General features: G+C 40.5%; 1 protein-coding gene across 5 annotated transcripts in view; it reads right to left on the reverse strand.

Moving 5' to 3' along the window:
- Positions 1–18,754, reverse strand: part of PCNX2 (pecanex 2) — a 162,838-nt gene that overhangs the window by 84,184 nt on the left and 59,900 nt on the right. For all 5 annotated transcript variants that reach the window (XR_012041579.1, XR_012041578.1, XR_012041577.1 and 2 more), the window contains 4 exons: positions 10,440–10,549; positions 8,090–8,186; positions 1,438–1,530; positions 774–924 (listed from right to left, as the gene is read on the reverse strand). Coding sequence is in view for 1 of the 5 variants with exons in the window: in XM_072856348.1 (XP_072712449.1) it covers positions 774–924; positions 1,438–1,530; positions 8,090–8,186; positions 10,440–10,549 (451 nt within the window). In the remaining 4 variants the exon portion in view is untranslated. The remainder of the gene's footprint in view (positions 1–773; positions 925–1,437; positions 1,531–8,089; positions 8,187–10,439; positions 10,550–18,754) is intronic.

The raw sequence follows: 18,754 nt of genomic DNA on the forward strand, positions 1-18,754 counted from the left end.
GTATTAAGCATGAACTATAACATATCAAGCAACACAGCAAGTAACAGTACTGTAATGTAAAAGCAAAAGGCAGATCAGACGATGGGTCGTGAAAAGCCACTTAGGGTCAGTAAGATGATTAAGGGACAGAAGCATTTGACATAGGAGCAGAGGCTGAGAGAGCTGGGATTGCTTAGCCTTGAGAAGAAAAGGCTCAGGGGGCATCTTATTAATGCCTGACTGGGGGCATTTTTGGGGTATAAATACCTGATGGGGAGGGTAAAGTTGATGGAGCCAGACTGTTCTTAGTAGTGCCCAGTGACAGGACAAAAGGAAATGGGCACAAACTGAAATTCCATTTCAACATAAGAAAAAAAAACAACCAAAACAACCTTTCTTACTGTAAGGATGATCGAATGCTAGAACAGGTTGTCCAGAAGGGTTGTGGAGTCTCCATGCTTGAAGATATTCAAAACTGGATACAGCCCGGCGCAACCTGCTCTAGCTGACTCTGCTCCAAGCAGGGGCGTTGGACTAGAAAATCTCCAGAGGTGCCTGCCCAGCCTCAGCCCTTCTGTGCAGTGGTTTCAGGAGACAACTTCTACAGGTTCACAGATTTGCTGGTGATCGGGGGGTGGGGGATGGAAATGATGGGATATGCATGCTATTCAGAAGAGGGAAATGTAAAGCATAATTTATTCTCCCTGCTCTGTTCCTTCTGTAATTTTTTTTTGTAAACCAAGACAAGCTGCAAGTCATTGCATCCATTGTTTAGAAAATATTTTATTCCAAACCTCTCACTTCCCGTTGCTGGTGCTCTTTGTTTTTAAGTATGGGGTGGGAGATCCACAGCCAGGGGTGATGCTTGCGAAGCTGAGGCAGTACATAATGTGTTACAAATCCCACAGTCCATGCTAAAGCAAACAGGACAATGCTGAGAAATGGCTGGGCCAAAAGAGAAAACATGAAACATGGTTGTAATTTTCAAACAACATTTTTAGATAAAATTTTTTTAACAGTTTTTAACAGTTCCTATAATTGTTTTTTTGTGCAATTAATTTTTATTCCTATGTTCAAACTCTCTGACTCCACAGGTGGATATGGATCTTGAAATATGCATTTTTCACACACAACCAATTTTTTCCTCCCTAATTGGAGGAAAAAAGGCAAGTGATCAGGCTTACTCATTCTGTCCCTCAGGTTCCACATCATAAAAGAGCTGTGGATATGCACAGGTTTAAGGAAAGAGACATCAAATAAGTAACACTAAAATTAATACAAATATCCATAAACTAACTGCCTTGCAGATCAAAAAATGTTATCATAGCAAGTAAATACATTTTCACTAAGTTCTCTTCCCACAATCTCTATTCTTTCCAGTTAAAGCACCCTGTGGTTTTGCATAAAAGAGATAATACCTTGGGGGGGGGGGGGCAAAAAAAAAGAGCAGATACACACCCTTAATGATAGAAACACAGTACTGGCACTGACAGCAAATGACAGAACAGCAGCCGCTGTGCAGACAATGAGATCCGATTTCAAGATTTCTTTCTGTGAAAAATAATTATTTTATACAAAATTAGCAAGCCAATACTACTTTAACCAAAGTAAATGACACTGTTCTCAATTACTTGCAGTCTGCATTGTGATAAGGCTAATCAGCACTCCCTGATACAAAAGTATTTTCTCCAGTCTGCTTTGGGAAATTATTTCTTCACACTCTAGGTCTGTCAAAGTAATCACATTTAAATTCATAATGCCTAATTTTAAATTATATTTTTAAATAACGTAGTTTTAAGATTGGAGAAATGAAAGCAATACATTTTCATACTGAGTCTGATTCTGTTTAAGGAATATAACTCTTTCACACTATGACTTTTTTATTTTTGGGAATCAAAATTCTGGTTCCATTTCCTATTTGCAAGCATTAAGATTTCTTCAGATTCACTTTCTCTTGCATTACTGAAATGACTCATGCTTCTCTGTAATGTTGTCAGAGACACGAAGTTAATACATTTATTATGTTCTAAAGTGACATGTCCCATTCTCTGATTCTCTGTTTTGGAAGCCAAATTTCAGCAAGATTTTACGGATTTCAGACAAGGCCTTTTTGTAGTGTCACTGAATGATAATGAAAGGACACGTCTGCCTTTACATAAAGATCTATAACTAGGGTAGGAGTAATTTTGTTTCTAAAGATTGGAAAATATCACTGTCTTTCCAGCCCATTTTTCTTGTGATTAAAATGTCATTCTCAGTAAACGAATAAACAAGATAGCTTGCGAGCTGTGCGATCTTCTGAATTGTACTTTGGAGGCCACCCAAACGTCTTTGTGAGTAAATGAAAATCTTGTCTTAGATTTATGAGAGGGGCATTTAAGTTCAGCACTCAATACTGCTGCTAAGTTATCAAATGAGTAACTATTTGTAGCTTGTGGTTTAGAAACTGACTTATGCTTCAATTCAAAGACATCTAGAAACAACATGCGAAATGCAACACTTTTGTTAGAATTAGAAGCTCATCTGATTTCCTGGTGCTGCAATCTAGGTAGTCTTCATGTATCTCATCAGAGAAGAAGAAAGAAAACTAAAATAATGATGGGATAGCAAATCTATGAATAAAGGAGATAAAAAGAAAGCAAGCAGAACAAGTGAACAACAGAAGGGTTGCGAATTACAGGGGAAACTGGTAGCAACCACTATATTTAGGCTGCCTATCACTCCCTGTTATGAAGGATGCTTCTTAGTAAAAGGTCACAAGCATCAGCACTTCCACTTACTGCAGCAGGCCTTTGAAATTCAGCAGGACTAAAAAGCCTTCAGGCTCAAGAAGTACTTTTGCTTTGTCCCAGGAAACTCCAATCCAGTTTAGCTGAATTCTCAAGCGATCACCACTGTCCTCCCCTTTCCCTCGCTGCTCAGGAGCATGTACCTCCAAAAGAACAGCGCTCCCTCCCTTCCGAGAGCTGTGCCCTCTCCAGACAGCCCTGTACTCCACATGGACTATAGGTGGGAAGGTGTAGGAGCAGAGCTAGGTCTTCCTAACTCTTCCCAACCATCTTTTCAAAGCATAGCACTGCTGGCTTTGTTCCTCGCTTCTTGGCTGTCGTATGCAACAGGAGAACCACAACATGAGGGACCTCACAGGAAAAGCCTTCTCTTCCCTGAAAAAAAAACTTTGATCCCTGCCTGTCCCCACAGGTCCTCTCCATTCGGTTCAGACCTCCTCTCACTAGCAAGTTGTGTATCCATCTCCTACTCAAGTGGTTTTAGTATGTGAAGCAGCACTGAAAAATCGTGGTCAAAACCCTGATAAAGATAGATAAGGGAATTATTACCAATGCACGTAATGGAAATAATTTTTTTTTAACCTTTCCAGATTTTTTTTAAAGATGTTGCATAGGAAATCTACATAAAGCAGCAGTATTTAGCTTGTAAAATTCAGCATCTGAGAAAGTTAAGCAGTGCCAGATTTATACGGCACTATTTCAGCCCCTTTGTGAATACATACTATGAAAAGTCTTCATCAAGTATCATTTTCTGCACAGCTGAATCCAACTACTCAATAATCTAAAACAAGCTTATAAGAACAACAAACATACTCCAATCATATTTTCAAGCTCTTCTGTACAACCAGAAAAGATTACTATTAAAATGACTTATTTCTCTCACAATCGGGTGACTGAAGAAGCTGCCATTTTAAGAACTACATCAAATATTAAGAGTTTAGCTGCAAAAACGGCAGAGGTGATATTAACGGACATTTTGGGGAGAGGTGGCATCCTAACTTTCCATTCTGTACCAAGTCACCAAAGAGAATATTTTCAAAAGATTACATTCAAAAGAGAATGTATTACACAGATGATATTGCACAGGACTGGTATTTCCCACCTTTCCCATCTTTGAGTTTGCAAGTGTTCTTTTTAGGGTGTTCTCACTGCTTTTGACACATTAACAATCCCATACAGGAAAAGGCCTATGTTTTCAAAGCAATGATTATTATTCAGGTATTTAAACCCAAATCTGACAATTGCATTCCAACTCTGGCAACATCTCAAGTGTTTAAAGTACCATATATGCCCAGGCTTGCCCTTTTGCCCTTACACAGAACTGCTTCAAAATGTAAATGTCCTGCTCAGCTGCTGACTTGCACAGCGGTCCCCACAGGAGCTCCTTCTTGATGTCGCAGATGCTTTCAAACTTCTCACAAAATTCAGGGGTTTTGCCTTCTAAAACAAAGCTGAGCAGTACTTGCTTTTGTTTCATGTCATGGCAGAGTTGTCAGGGCCCCCCAGGAAACGGCTGACCCTGGGCAGTTATCTCTCTGACTGAGGGGGGATTCAGAGCTACCTTCCAGGAGAAAACCTTGGGAATCTACCTACAGACTGCTGTGGGTGGATCTGCAGCTTCCACCATTCCTGCTGAAGGCAGCTAGCTCCTGTAAAGCACGTGCCTACCTTGGACGCAACTCTGTTCCCCGTCCTGCATTTAGACCCAACTGTCTAACACAGGATTTTCGATTCCATTCCGAAGGCCAGGCACTTATGAATTGAATACTGAATAGCCCTACTATGTGGTGCTTGAGTCCTTCATTGCAATTGGTCCAACGTGGAAAAGTTAAGCTCTGATCACAGTTAAAATCTCTGCAGTGAGAGATAATCACTGTTACAGTTTGGGCTGAAAGCAGGTGTTCTTTTTTCCTCCATTTTACACTCAAGAAAAAGAAGAATTCCCAAACCAACATCGCTACATTTGATGCCTCAGATTTTACAAGCAGAATATACTATAGTGGCACTTTTTTTAAATTATTATTTTCAATTATGCTTTTGAAGCTTTGCACAAATCCTTTTACTAGCTAGCTAAATGTCTGTATTAAAGGCCAGGAAGGAAGCTGAGTTTGAATGTAACACATTAGCACCCTCAGGCCACTGGTTAATCTAGTAATCAGCCATGTGGATGCCTATAGAAATTAATTATAATGGTAGGAAGCTCCATTCTCAAAGTTGAATGGTCAATTATCCATCACAGCTGCTTTATAATTCAGGCTTCCAAAGCTGGCAATTCTTACACAGCTATTCAAGCAAAGGAAAATAGTAAAGGTCATGTAACTAAACATTAGAGATGCTGTATTTATTATTCCTAACATCAATGCAAAGCCACTACAGAATACAACACATTAATTTTCAATATTAACCTTGTTTGCTTTCAGCTCCTTGAGGAGGTGATTTGGTTCTGTACGCCTCAGGATTTCTGATTAAAACGAGTCTTCTTTAAATGGCATGTTACGTAGACCATGTGTCTGTACACAGACCAGGGCAAGGCTAGCTGTTGTGTTGCATCCTGCCATCTCTTGCCACTGACAGCAGGTCAGGAATACTGTCCTCGCAAAGGAGCACTCCAAGAGGAAAAAACAAACTACCACCATGAAATCTCCTTCAAATACTGACATATTGTTTCACCCAGTTTCTGAACTGTTTGAAGATCCCCTTGCAGAAGTTCTGGAAGCTATTTAAAATTGGCTTTTAAGATTCAGCTGAGTCCTACATCCTAAACACGATTGCTGTTGCTGAAGCAAGTCAGCAGAGACTGTGGCCTGACTGTGCTCCTCAAACTTGAGGCATGTGCATTTTCTCCCGCCTCAATTCTTCCCTACTTGCTCTATTAGCACTGCACTGTGAGATAGCAGTGGGAGTCTCCTGGCAAACTGGTTAGTGTTTAATTGAGACAGAGGTACCAGATAACACAGGGGTTAGACAAAGAGCCTGCATTAATCAGAAATTGCCCTCTCTTTCTTCAAGAGGTCTCCCAGTGTGGAAGAATTAGCACTGCTAATTGTCACTGTAAGCAAACACATTTGCTTACAGTTTTTATACAGACTGAGGGAAGCCTCGACAGACAAAAACGAAGGCAAAAGACTAGCAAGCTCCAGCAACACTGAAGGAAAGCAGCCTCTGTCTAAAAGCAGCAGCATGGAGTATCAAAGTACAGAGCAGAAACGTGCCCATCCCCCAAACCAGGTACATCCTGGAAATCAGAAGGTGCCAGGAATTCCACTTAATTAAATGCAAAACAACACGGGCAAAACATGACAGGAATGAGACATGGTGCAGAGAAGAACTGAAGTCCTGTATCTGGCCAGCCCCACCACAGTCCTCCCTGAGCTTCTGCACCTTCCGCCCCAATGGCTCACGGGCCCAAGTGTGGTTGAACTACATGGTAACTGTGTTAATACAAGACATCAGATCCCTGTCCACATTACTGCCACAAAAATAGGTCGAGAGTCTGCAGCATGACTCCATTTTTAAAATACAGCCAGGATTTTAGATGCAAATTTGTTCATTCTCCTGGGTTTTGTTTTCAATATATTGAAGCCTTGCTCAAGGTTTCCCTCTGCACTGTGAAATGAAACCAATTAAGTGGACAGCCACAGTCCCCTGGCAAGGTTCCATCCGCAGAACAGATGAGATCAGACTCTGTACTGCTCTAAGAAGAGCACTATCGGCAAAAGATACAAGTAGGATATAAATATGGGGGAACGAGAAGCTTTCCATTACATCTTTCTATTACATCTCTGTTACTAGATGGACATTCATACTGCAGTGTGACCCCGTTGCAAAGAGTTTAGTTTGCAAGAAACTGTAGCTCACTACAAGCAAGAAGAAATAGGCATATCACTTAATCTTATGTGGGCCTTATTAGAGTAAGCAGTTTAAAATAACATTATACATGGTAGAAAATAACAGCTAGAAAGAAGCAGCAGCTTAGCAAAGAAAAGTAGAAAACATTGGTAGGGTGGGATAAACTTGTGCTGAACGTATAGGCTGTGTAACACCTTATAAAATGTCCAACAAATATGATACAAGATGTACAGGAGAGATGCATCCCTTTGAAGGGACATTTGGAGGCCAGGCCAGCTACTGCACTAGCAACCTGTCACTAGACTCTCAGGTCATGTCTAAGGGTCAAAAAAAGGCAGTCTGTCTTCCAGGCACACTCTGAACGCTCCTTGCTTCTGCAAGCATTCAGTAATTTAGGAATAGTTGCCTAGATTGCAAATGCTCAGATGCAGGCGTTAAGGATGTGGTCAGGAGGAAGAGCTGTCTGACAGCCGGGAAGCAGGACAGTTCATGATTCTAAGAAATGTCAAACATCCCTTAATACTTTTGGAAACTTCATGATCTTCCCACATGAACTCTTTATAAGATCAACCTCCCCTGGGTAACAGCTAGTGAGGTTTTTTTTTATATAAAAAGACACAAAAAGGAAGATGGGTCACTTTGGATGTTTAAGCTGAAGTGGGAAATAAGCTGACACAAACTTAGAGCTACGTGCCAGACAGTAGGAAATAAACAGCCTGCCAAGCAAAGACGACAGGATGAGACAGCAATGCTTGGCACCAGGCATGTACCTCCCCCTCTCATACTAGTCAAGTTTCACATGCTTCTTCCATGTCTAGGTGCCAAGTCTGGTCTGTGCTCCACCTGGCTTGGCTGGGGTGCAGGGTATACAATCAAGAGTACTTCCTGGCACAGAAAAAGGCAATCCTGAAAACCAGGTCAACTCCTAGCCCTAGAAAAAGAATAAATATGGCCTGCTTTAAACACACTTAAGTCTGTGGACCAAATCCTGTCCCCCTCCAACGCAGACAGGGAGTTTGGCAGGACGGCACACCTTTTTGAATGCTTGTTGAACAATCCAGCCTACTTTGTACACACCAGGTTGCCAGGCTGTAACTCTATGCACAGAACCTGCATTAGGTCTCCGAGTATCAGGATGAGATACCTCATTCCCCAAGCTCTAAGAGTGCATTTCCCATCAACTGTATTAAGGAATCAATGTTGCGGAGTCCTTCAAAGGAACCCTTCAGAAAGGAAAATTGTAATATCCCCCTTCTCCGTTCTGGTCTCATGGGAAAGAAGATCCAGAAGAACTTCTCTCACTTTCCATCTATAGATTTAAAGGAACAGGATAGAGATCCTCCCATTTTCTGTGCTTTTAGTAATTTAAATATTATATTACTAAATAAGCATATTTTAAAATATTTTTCCTCAGTGGGGAAAATGCATGGGAGAGAGCTTTGAACAGAAAGTAATGAAATAAAAGGTCTTACCACTGATTCTCTCATCTTTTCTGGGAGTGGATCTGCTGATGAATCTTCAAATTGTTGACGTAGAAAGTGAGGGACATATTTGCATTGAATAAGGGACCTGTTTAAAAAAAAAAAAAAATCCTAGTTAGGATACTCCTGAACATTTCTAACATTTCCTGGGGGGGGGGGGGGGCAATATTCCTGGAGGGCAGAGGAGGAGAAACAGCCTCAGATTTCCTTCCTCATGTATGCAGTAGCTATCTTATCTCTGTATAGCTGGAGATTGACACAAACCAGCTCTACCTGTGATCAGGGTAGAACTTGCTTGTCAAAATGTTAAGGAGTCTCAGCAGTCCAATCAATGTGACTCAGTCATTCAGAGGAATGAGCAGAGAGGGTACTGTTCCATTCACGCCCTTTATTAATGTCTCAGCTAAGCTGAAACCAATATAGGAGCTGTTTAGACCCACAGTAGAAAGGCCAAAGAAGCTGTTTCTGTATATATTGTATATGAATCCTCAGTTCAAGATTTATGTGCTACCTCCTCCTCCATCTTGAAGTATATGCCACAGGCCATCCCTTAAATACTGTTTCCAATCTCCTTAACTTCCTTTAATTAAGTTCAGAGTTGTTTAAAAAAAAAAAATTCTTAAACCTCTTTTTTTAAGGATTATGCATTTTTATCATGATTGCATAATAAACATCTGATGATGTTGTATATGTATTCTTAATCTTAAGACATTTAACAACCATTTCAGCTGCTGAAGATTTGATTAACAATGTTATGAAATCGGTAGCTAGATTTAAAAGTTAAAATGGATTTAATGGTTTAAGATTACTTCCTTAAAGCAAAAGTTTTAAGGAAAGACAAGTTTCTGTTTTATTAAAGAAGTTAATGAACTGGTGTGTCCTTCCTGGGGAGTGGGAGAGAAGAATACATTTAAATTACTTCAAAATTGAAAGAGCTCACGCTTCCATGCTGATTTGCAATTTACCTGCATATATTTTACTCCAAGGCTAAACAAATCTCCCTAACACAGCACGCAGCTTCACTTCCTTCCATACTCAAGTTCCATACTGTAATGGTGGGTGAACTACACGCTACCTATACAAAGCTTGATCCAGGTCTAATTGACATCAGTGCCAGACACAGTAGGCTTTGGATAAAGTTAATGGCAACAGATATAAGCAGTTCTTGTTGCTTTGCCACATCAGAACCTAGTAATGTATAAGTATCAGATTCCCTGAATCTTCTGGATGGTAAAGAAGGAATTTCTCAACTCTTCAGTAAGACTTACTGGGATTCCAATTTTCTCCTAGTGCCCTATATCCTTTCCTTCCTCATCAGAATTCTTCTCCTTTTCCCAAGTTTCTCTCCTCAAATACAATCTTGAATGGACTAAAAGGCCCTCCACTTCCCCCCTTCTCTCTCCTGCATTACAGAATTGTGCGTCCAACCACCCTGACTTACCATATGCCTGCTACAATCTTCATATACTAAAGAGCCTCACCCCAAGACACGCACAAGACACCTCCTGAATCAAAGGAGAAAACCTTGGGGTTTCCTCACAGGCCCTCTGCACTGTTCTAGGATAAGACTGAGCCGTCTGTGAAGCAGAATCCCAGACGGCATAGTGATACCGGCTGCACAAAACCCATTTGCTTCCTTAATCCCACAGCCATATATGTAGATGCCCAGCTGCTTGCGGACCACCACAGCCCCCATGACAGCCGTGCAGCACAGTTCCCACACAGGAAAACTCATGCCTGCTGCCCTCGAGCTATGGATCCATGGGCCCCTCTCACATCACCTCAACCTGCAGATGACAATGTTGAGGACTTCTCCCCTGGATCTCCCTTGTTCTCAATGGCAGCTTTTAATACACACTACCTTTCCTCAGCTACCTTTAGCAGACTGTCAGAGCAGAAAAGGAAGGAGCTAATCTCAAACAGAGAGCCATGACAGTGACCCTCAGCAAGAGCTGGAACTGAGCCATTTTCCCAGCACATCAAATGCCCTTTCTCCTTGCCACGGCGCTACCCAATGCACATTCTGCAACTCCAGTAGCCTGAGAGCCCCCCTCAACTAAATCGCTATCCTCCAACATGGCAAGCACACAATTTCCCAGAGGGTGAAATCTGCTTCAGAGAATTTGGATAGTGCTGTTTAAAGAGCACCAGCCTTACTGGTAGTCTGACTGCAGCACTTCATTTATTTACAGGACTGATACCAACCAGGCAGACATGGCGAGGAATTTCCACCTCACCACAGTACTTTCAGGAGACAGTCCCTGCGGTTCTGAAACCCAGGCATGACTCTGGTTGTGTGCTGTACAGAGTAATCAAAAAATAACATTTGCAGGCAACTTACATCAGTACAGATGGGTCACTGCTTTGTCTGCTGAGGTGATAAGAAAGTGCAACTAGCAGACCACAGAAAGCAGAGAACAGCGCTGGAATGTGTTGTGCATCCCAGGGTTCCTGAACAGGAGGACAGAAAGCAGAGCATTTGTAAGTTAGGAATGCAGAATGTAATTTTCTTATTTTTCTCCCCCCCCTTTTTTTTTTAAGTAGGCTAAGCTGTACATGCAGTGTTAAAAGCACAGCATCTAAACTTGTACATCATCTACCAAGGACTGAAAATCCTTTTTCATATCAAAGTCTATTATTGTGAAAAAGACTGAGATTAGAGGCATGTTTTGTGATCATATTATGTAATTCCTCTATAATCAGTAATTAGCTAGGAAACCACATGAAAGGCAGGTTTTCTTTCCTCTTTAATGAAACACTAGAGGCAAATTCTCATTAAAATGAGATGCAAGTGAAATGAACTGCACTGTATTTGTCTAAACTCTAAATTGATATGTAGTTACTTGACCTGTGGCCAGATTGCATACAACAAATGCCAGTGTCACCTAAATCAGGCAGTGGGGTACAGTTCTGGCACCTCACTCTGAAATCTTTCTGCTGCTTTGTATGTTACATCCAGGCCCTGCATGGATGATGACGCAGCAGAGAGGAAGAGCGCTCGCCACCGTACGTGACATCCCAAGTAGGAAAGAGGAGACAATTTACACACTCGCCAGCACACCCTGGGCATAACCTGGGCTAGAAATAATAAGAGAAAGAACAGGAAGCTTAAGGAACGCTTATCAAGACCAGCTTCATCTGTGGAGTCCTCAGCTACAAATTAGGGATCCTAAGACATACTTGCGAGTCCTGGCTGTAAAAGGACACAAATTTTGGCTGTGAAGGACACAGAAACTCGATCCATAGCCATTTCACTTATTCAGCTTGTTCAGTTCTTCCACACAACTTCTACCTGATCAAGTGAATGTGAGGTTACCAGATCCTGACATCAGAGCACCTTCTGGGTAGGTTTTGAGACACAAGGCTTGTAGGACCTGTGAAACTTTAAGCCTTCTTCAGCTAGTATGAACAAGGCACCTTCTGCAGTATGTGTTTTGCTTGAAAAACTTCACAACTTGTGCAGGACCAATATTTTCACAGAACAAAGTGGTTCTAATAATCTTATTTTGCCCAGTGATATGCATGATTTCTTAGCAAAGCTGATTCACATTAAGAAAGGTTTCATTTCTTTCAGGGGCAATGAATACCTGGGTAAAACAAACTAATTTGCTGTTAAGGGACAAACCACCTGCTGCAATGTGAGGTTTCTTTGGAATTTAATGATGAAATTCCCATTATCCTAAGAACTGGTATCACAGAAGTGAAATTTTAATTCCAAGAATCACCTTCCCCTCATCATACTACTGAACATCACAAAGATGAAAGAAAGAAGCGTCTAGTTCTATGAAACAATCCTACTTAAAACAGTCATTACAAACAAAAGAACGTGCTACACAGTATTAGTGAAAGAATCCAGCACCATTTGTTTGACAAGTTAAACTTTGCCATCCAATTCCACTCTTCCTTTCATTGTTCCCAGTTTTGGGTCCAAATACATTTTGGGTTAACTTTCCCCATACTTAGTCTCAGGTAAGAATTTCATATTCTTCAAAACACTGAAGAAAACTAAACTGGAGTCAAAACGTTCTGAAAATGGCTGAATCACAGCCCATCCAAATATCCATTACATTTCCAGGGCAATACAACTGCGTACAGATCCACCCAGCAGCTTCTAGGGCATGACTGCCCCTTCATCCTGCAACTTATTTCGAAAGCAAAATACTATAAAGAGCCCGCAATATACCTGGGTAGCAAAATGTATCAGTAGCCAGCTTGAGAAATCATTTCGCCCTATTTCTACTGTAAAACTGCACATGGCTGATTCCTCATTTTTTTGATGGGGAATCTTTACTTCCATATTTTCTGTATATTACACAGAGCTTGTGCATATGGCTGGCGTGTGCTCCAGTTCCAAAGTGTCATTGTCCCCTCAAAGCTCAGCTGCCAGGGAGCCAGGAAGGCAGGCAGGACAGGATCAATATTTGCTATGTGCCTAGAGAGCAGGATTTTCCAGAATAATGCTACACAACATTGTACAAAAGATGAGAATGAGCAAAGGTGTCATTTCTCCAGCATCAGTGTGATGTACCCTGCTCCATTTTGTCATTTTCCTCCCACACTAATGATGCCTGGTAGAGCTTTAAATTAAAAAGATAAAAAAACCCAATATAGCTGATAATTGGACAATGATTCTTCTCAGTGGAAAAACAGGAATGACAGGTTTTAGTCTTGGAAGCTGGTATTATCTGTCATACTAGACAGGGAGTTTGACTTTCTACTTTACCTCATTTGGTTGAGGTGACATGTAGTGCTTTCATATACAGTTTTGACTTTAATGCAGACACTCCAGTAGTCACTTTTAAACCAAGTGAAATGGACTTACAGGATTAAGGATGAAAGTGATGAGTTACAACAGACACAGTGGTCAGGGTGATGGTGTTCCATTTCAACTACAGAATCGCCTAATCCCAAAACAACCCACTAAAAAGGAAGATAAAGGTGTCTTTGAACTTACAAGCCTTTTACCACTGGTAAAGGTGGGGAGGCAAATGTATTTTTAAAAAGTGGCGACAGTAGTTTTCTGTCCTACATTATTTATCCTTTTTGCTTCTTTCCTCCTTTAAAAAAAAACAATGCATGTAGCAAACTCTTATCTTTCAAAAGATATGCTAAAATAAATCATATGTCCTCCTCCAGAGACAATAAGTGCTCTGAACTCAGCAGAACCATTGCAGCAAGTAGAAACTCCTGCTACCTTTTTTTTTTTTTTTAAACAGAATTATTCCTGTCAACTCAAAGACTTTGCAGATTGCTGCAACATTAGCATCATTGAAGGTGTTTGCATACTGACTGGCTTTTTAAATATGGAGACAAACTCCAGTTGTTCTTCACAAACAACAGACATCATCTAATTTTCCACTCTTATGATTTCATCATTATTCAACCAAGTTTTTCGGAGGCCTTTCTCCTTACTTCGGCTCCCCAGATTCATCATGGATCTATGCTCATATCAAACAATATGCACTACTCATTTCAAACAATATGCAGAACAGCTGTTGACAGTCAGCCATTCCACATGTGTGATGGTAAATTGAAAGAAATACTATCATCCTAATTGTGAACATACGAAAACTTTCTGAATGAGACTGTAAAAGGGAATCCTCCCCCCACCCCCACAGGTATGAGAAAATGGTAACAATGACTTGTTTGCTACAAGGTTAACTATAAGCTTAACTGTATTACCATGGATACTCGTTTTCAGTGAACAGTAATGACCAGGAAATGTGAATTATTCATGGACCTCGAGTTACACCAGTTAGAGACAAATTCTAGGGAGAGATGCCCACCAGCCTTATCTTCCCATCATCCATGGAAAACAAAACATTACTTTCCCAGAAGAGCTCCAAAAACCTGACAAGTGATAAACTACCAGAATACAGATATCACTACCCGTTCCGAGCAACGTTGTCTCTGTTTCTCTGCACGCCCAACTGTTATCTGTGACTGTATTTTCATTGCTGAAATTTAAAATCCACAAGGATGGGACTGATGCAGGGGTATGCACGTGTGCGCGCACACCACCTTACACAACAGGGTTCCGGTCTGTGACTAGAATTCCTCGGCTAGAGAGTAATATGAGCAACAACTTCAGGCAGGGGGCATGGATACTCATGTTTCACATAATGGCAAGTTTATCCTCAACAAGAAGTGAAGATTTCTACATTCCTATACAGTGACATACTTCTGTAAGAGTAACCCTGGGCCATATCAGATTCTACAAACATAATTTACTTTTTCTGTTATATCTGGACAATAGGTTCATATTATACACGCAAAAAACTAAGAGCCTAACTATTAAAGTTATGACTAAAGTGCGAGTCTGACTATGGCTGCAAACATCGCTCGCTGAAACGCGTGATACCTGACAATTCTCTCCAAAATTAATACTCCTAACAGCTCTTGCTTGAACCTCAGGGGTCTCTAAATTGGAAAGTACATAAAATTGATGAACCTTGTCTTCAAAACCTCCTACAGGGCTGGAAGTATTTTATGCGGTACGAACAAAGCTGTCTAATAATCCCATACTTCTATTTTTCGTCACTTGCACGTCCAGGAATTCTTTCTATACACATGGGCCCATTCAGTGCTGTTTAGAAATTTATTTGGGCAACCTTAGCAGATTGAGGGAGATGTATGCTTGCAATTCTTTCCCATTATAAAACCCCAAGACAAATATTTCAAAATTATTAGTACACAGATGAAGCCTGCATCGTTGAAAACAGGAATCAAGAAGCATTGTTATTCTGATTAATGAGTTTAAAACTCATTAAACAACAAACCAAACTACATCAATGTGAGCTGAGAATGGTTTAAAATACACACAGGATTTTTAGCAACTGTCCACTGAAGCAATAAGTAAGTTACCAGAAAATACTTTCTTCAGGTATAAGGTAATGGAAACTATATAACTTTCATTAAAAAAATATGCACTTACACAGAGCTGGAGGATGCAGCTGTGCCACATATGAACACATTCACATCAGTTTAATTTTTCTGACCCAAGTCCAAAATCTGAAATTTTTCCAGGCTGATTAAGATAAACAGCAAGTTCCTTAAGCAGTTTAAAAAAAAAAAAAAAAAAAAAAAAAGGCTGGACAACAAATAATTCACTGGTTCTGGATAAGTTTCAAATCCAAACCAGCTGATTGGAACAGAAGGCAGAAGAGGAGGACTGACTGATTCCAGAAACCTTTGGGGATGTGCTCTTCTGCCCCACAGCAAAACACTGATGTGCTGGAATGCTAAAGACTGATATCAAGATGGCTAAATTCCAGACTGAATATTTGTGGAAAAAGTAGGAGGACATACCTGACTTTTTCTTTAAATATCTGTTAAATATTTGGGCACAGACCACAAAACAGATGGAGCAGGAGACAAAAATCAGCACATCAGGCAATTCTAGTCAAGTGAAAAAGATGGCACAGAAGTTCCTGTGTCTCCAATCTGATGGAAGTAATATCTGAAAATAAAAACATCTCCTCCAGGAAAGAGAGATAACCCTTTCATATATCAAAGCTAAGGTAGCTATTAGAGCTGCCAATTTCTGTTCAAGATTACAGGACTGAAACTGAGATCAGAAATAAAGCCAGGCTGAAGTGAACGCAGATAATTTTAAACTAAACTGAATTACCCAATAGCTTCAAAAAAGTAGCAAGCTGAAAAATTGCTGCTATTAGACGTAACAACCCAAGGAATGACCAAAATAGGTGATAAAACCATGTTTAGGATTTAGAGCTTTTTATTAAGCAAAAGTAAATGAAATTTCACAGAGGACCTGGAAAAAACTGGAATAAAGAGTGATGATATCATTAAACAAAGGCCTGGGAGATACAGAAAATCTCAAAGCAAGCAGGAGAAACTCAGGCCTTTGCACTTCAGAAGCTAAGACGTTTATCTTCTCTCTTGTCTGAGATCAAGTTCACAGTATTGTTGTATGTAAGGCTGGATAAGCAGCTGGTGTCATATCACTCATGACAGGGATGTGTCATGGGACAAGATGTATGAAGAGATGCTTTACAGCACCTGAAAGTCTGAAAGCTGTAGCCAAACCACCTTTGCATCACTGGGATAACATGACTGTAAAACAAACAAACAAGCAAATCTAGCCAGGTGACTTTGCATCATCACCAAAGGGAACAACTTCTGTTCACCAGCCACATCAGGCAGCAACAGCAACTTGAAAACCTGCTCCACTCATAATACGCTCCTTTGACTGACAACAGTGACGAACAATGTCTTGTCTGTCAGTCCTCAAGGCCTCAAACACACGGACGGAGACCTGGAATTCCGCTGTTTTGCAGTTTTCTGGAGAAATTATCTGTTATAATTTTAGATGCAATACTCTGTACTTCCTATTGTGAACAATTTGGGGTTGGTTTTTTCTTTTTTAGTTTGGCAGCTTTAAACGTAAAGAAAACTGATCAGTCCAGCAGTAGCACCACCAGAGGAGGTCCTGGCAAACTGCAGACCCACAGCTGCTCCACGCAAAGAGCAAGTGAGGGCAAAGCTGCTGAGGAGCACTCTGAGGAGGGGAGCCGATGGCTTGGCCACAGCAGGTGGGACCCCTTCGCTTCTCAGTCACCTCCAAACAACACGTCCCTGTTCCCCCTCCAAGTGTCTGAGTCACACCACTCCAACACAGGCCTCCCCATCACGCGATGAGTTCGCGCCTGGCCTTGTAACACACTGTCCCTTATTTTAGTTGCGTGGGAAGTGCACGTTTGGTCACATCACACCCTGTGTCCTCCGAGTGAGCCGAATGCAGCCACCCCCCAAAACACCATAGATAAGAAGCATCATAGGCTTCTGATCAAGTCCTGTGATGGGACACGTAAGCAGCCTGCCACATGATCCAACCTGCACATTCACTGTTAGCCCAAGACTAGAGATCTGTCCATCCTTCTTTAGGCGATATGTACGTTTTAGCCATGAGAGAGAAATGTTTCAGGTCATGCGATGGCAAAGATGCTGTGAGGTCATTCAGAAAGAGCAGCAGGGCCAGATGAGCTCATTGGGCACATCCAATTTTGTCTGCAGATCACAGGATGAACTCTCAATCGAGAATACTCTGTAATAATTTTCCTTAAGCAACTTATTTGAACAAAAATCAATGACAATTATTAAGTTAAACTAATGATACCTCTATACCACTGCTGCTTTTTCATAGAGACTCTCAACTGGTTTTGTACAACATAATTCAACAGCAAAATCAGTCAGGACAAGGTACAGGATTTTAGCACAGGCCTATGTTTCAATTCTCAGAGCTTATATTCGCCTTTTGGAAGTTAAGTACACTGTTTTGTGGACATACCCCAAAACAATTGCTCAATTCTTACTTTTTAATTTTTCTAAAATTAGACTTCTAGAGTAAAGGATTAATTGCTGTGAATTTGCTACTCTAAAATAATTTCAAAATTTGACTGCAACTAAATCAAACTATTGTACGCACCTATATAGTTTCTCTTCTAAAAATGAACAGGAAAAACTCACTTAAGAACAGATCTTACGAAATGAACGTTGTTTATTAATTTTAATAAAAAAGAAAATCATGTGGTAAATTAATTATTCTTCTAATGAACTCCTTCAGGAATAATATCTTTCCTTTTGGAATAGTTAACGTACACAGAGAAATGAGGCTAGACTATTTCACCCTGCACGATAATAAATAGAACACAAGAACCACGTAAGGAAGAAGAGGCTCAAACCTGATACTGCTGGAATGGGTCTTCAGCCTGGGCATTTGATGTGAGCAATTGTTCACCAGTAAAAAGCACACAATCACTTAGAGATCCATTCTCCTCTGCAATTTATTTCAGGAAATAGAACTCTGCTAGTTACACCTGCTGAGCTATAAGATGTTCTGCCAATAAACAGAGTTTACATTTGAGGATGCTACATTTCAACCAAGAAATAAGCTTTGCAACCCGGAAATCCTGTGCCAGAGAGACTCTATCATGTTTCCCTGCCCTGAATCTTTTTGATTGTAATGATTTTTTGACCTCCATAAATATTGAAAATTTTGCTCTGTTGGTTGGTGGTTGGTTTTGCCAAACTGACTAAAAGTGAAGAGAGTAAAATAAAGAATAGATGTAAAGTGCAAGTGTGGAAGAGATGCCATTTCTATCTTAAAGAAAACCATGTACTTATCACTGTTGTGCAAACACCTCAATGAAACAGACTATAGCATTTGCTCAGTTTTGAATTAAACTCTGCAATTTCTAGTACACCAAAAATCAAAACCTTCATTTGATTAGGATCAGAAGTTGTTGCTCACTACATATCAAACAGTTCTAGTTTCTTAGAGGGGTATTAGACTACCTTTCACAGTGGTCCCTGTTCAGGATCAGATTCTTCTTACATTTAAGCCAATTCCTATTCCTCCACCAACCAAAGAGTAAGTCTGACAGAATCATTCTCTTGCAGTGTTATAGACAACAGTCCAAAAGGAAAAAAACCTCTGGACCTGACTGAAGAACAAGGAGGGTTAACACAAGTGCTTATTTCATAACTTCTAGAAGAAAAAAACATATGAAATTTCAAGCACCCCAGTAGACTGAGATTATGAGCTGGAGCAAGTGGAATCATCTTTACATGCTTTAAATTAACCTCCTCAGAAGCGCCTTCGCAAGAACAGTGCCATAAAAATTGAAATTAACT

This window comes from Ciconia boyciana, chromosome 3, assembly GCF_034638445.1.
Source record: "Ciconia boyciana chromosome 3, ASM3463844v1, whole genome shotgun sequence".
NCBI classification, from domain to species: domain Eukaryota; kingdom Metazoa; phylum Chordata; class Aves; order Ciconiiformes; family Ciconiidae; genus Ciconia; species Ciconia boyciana.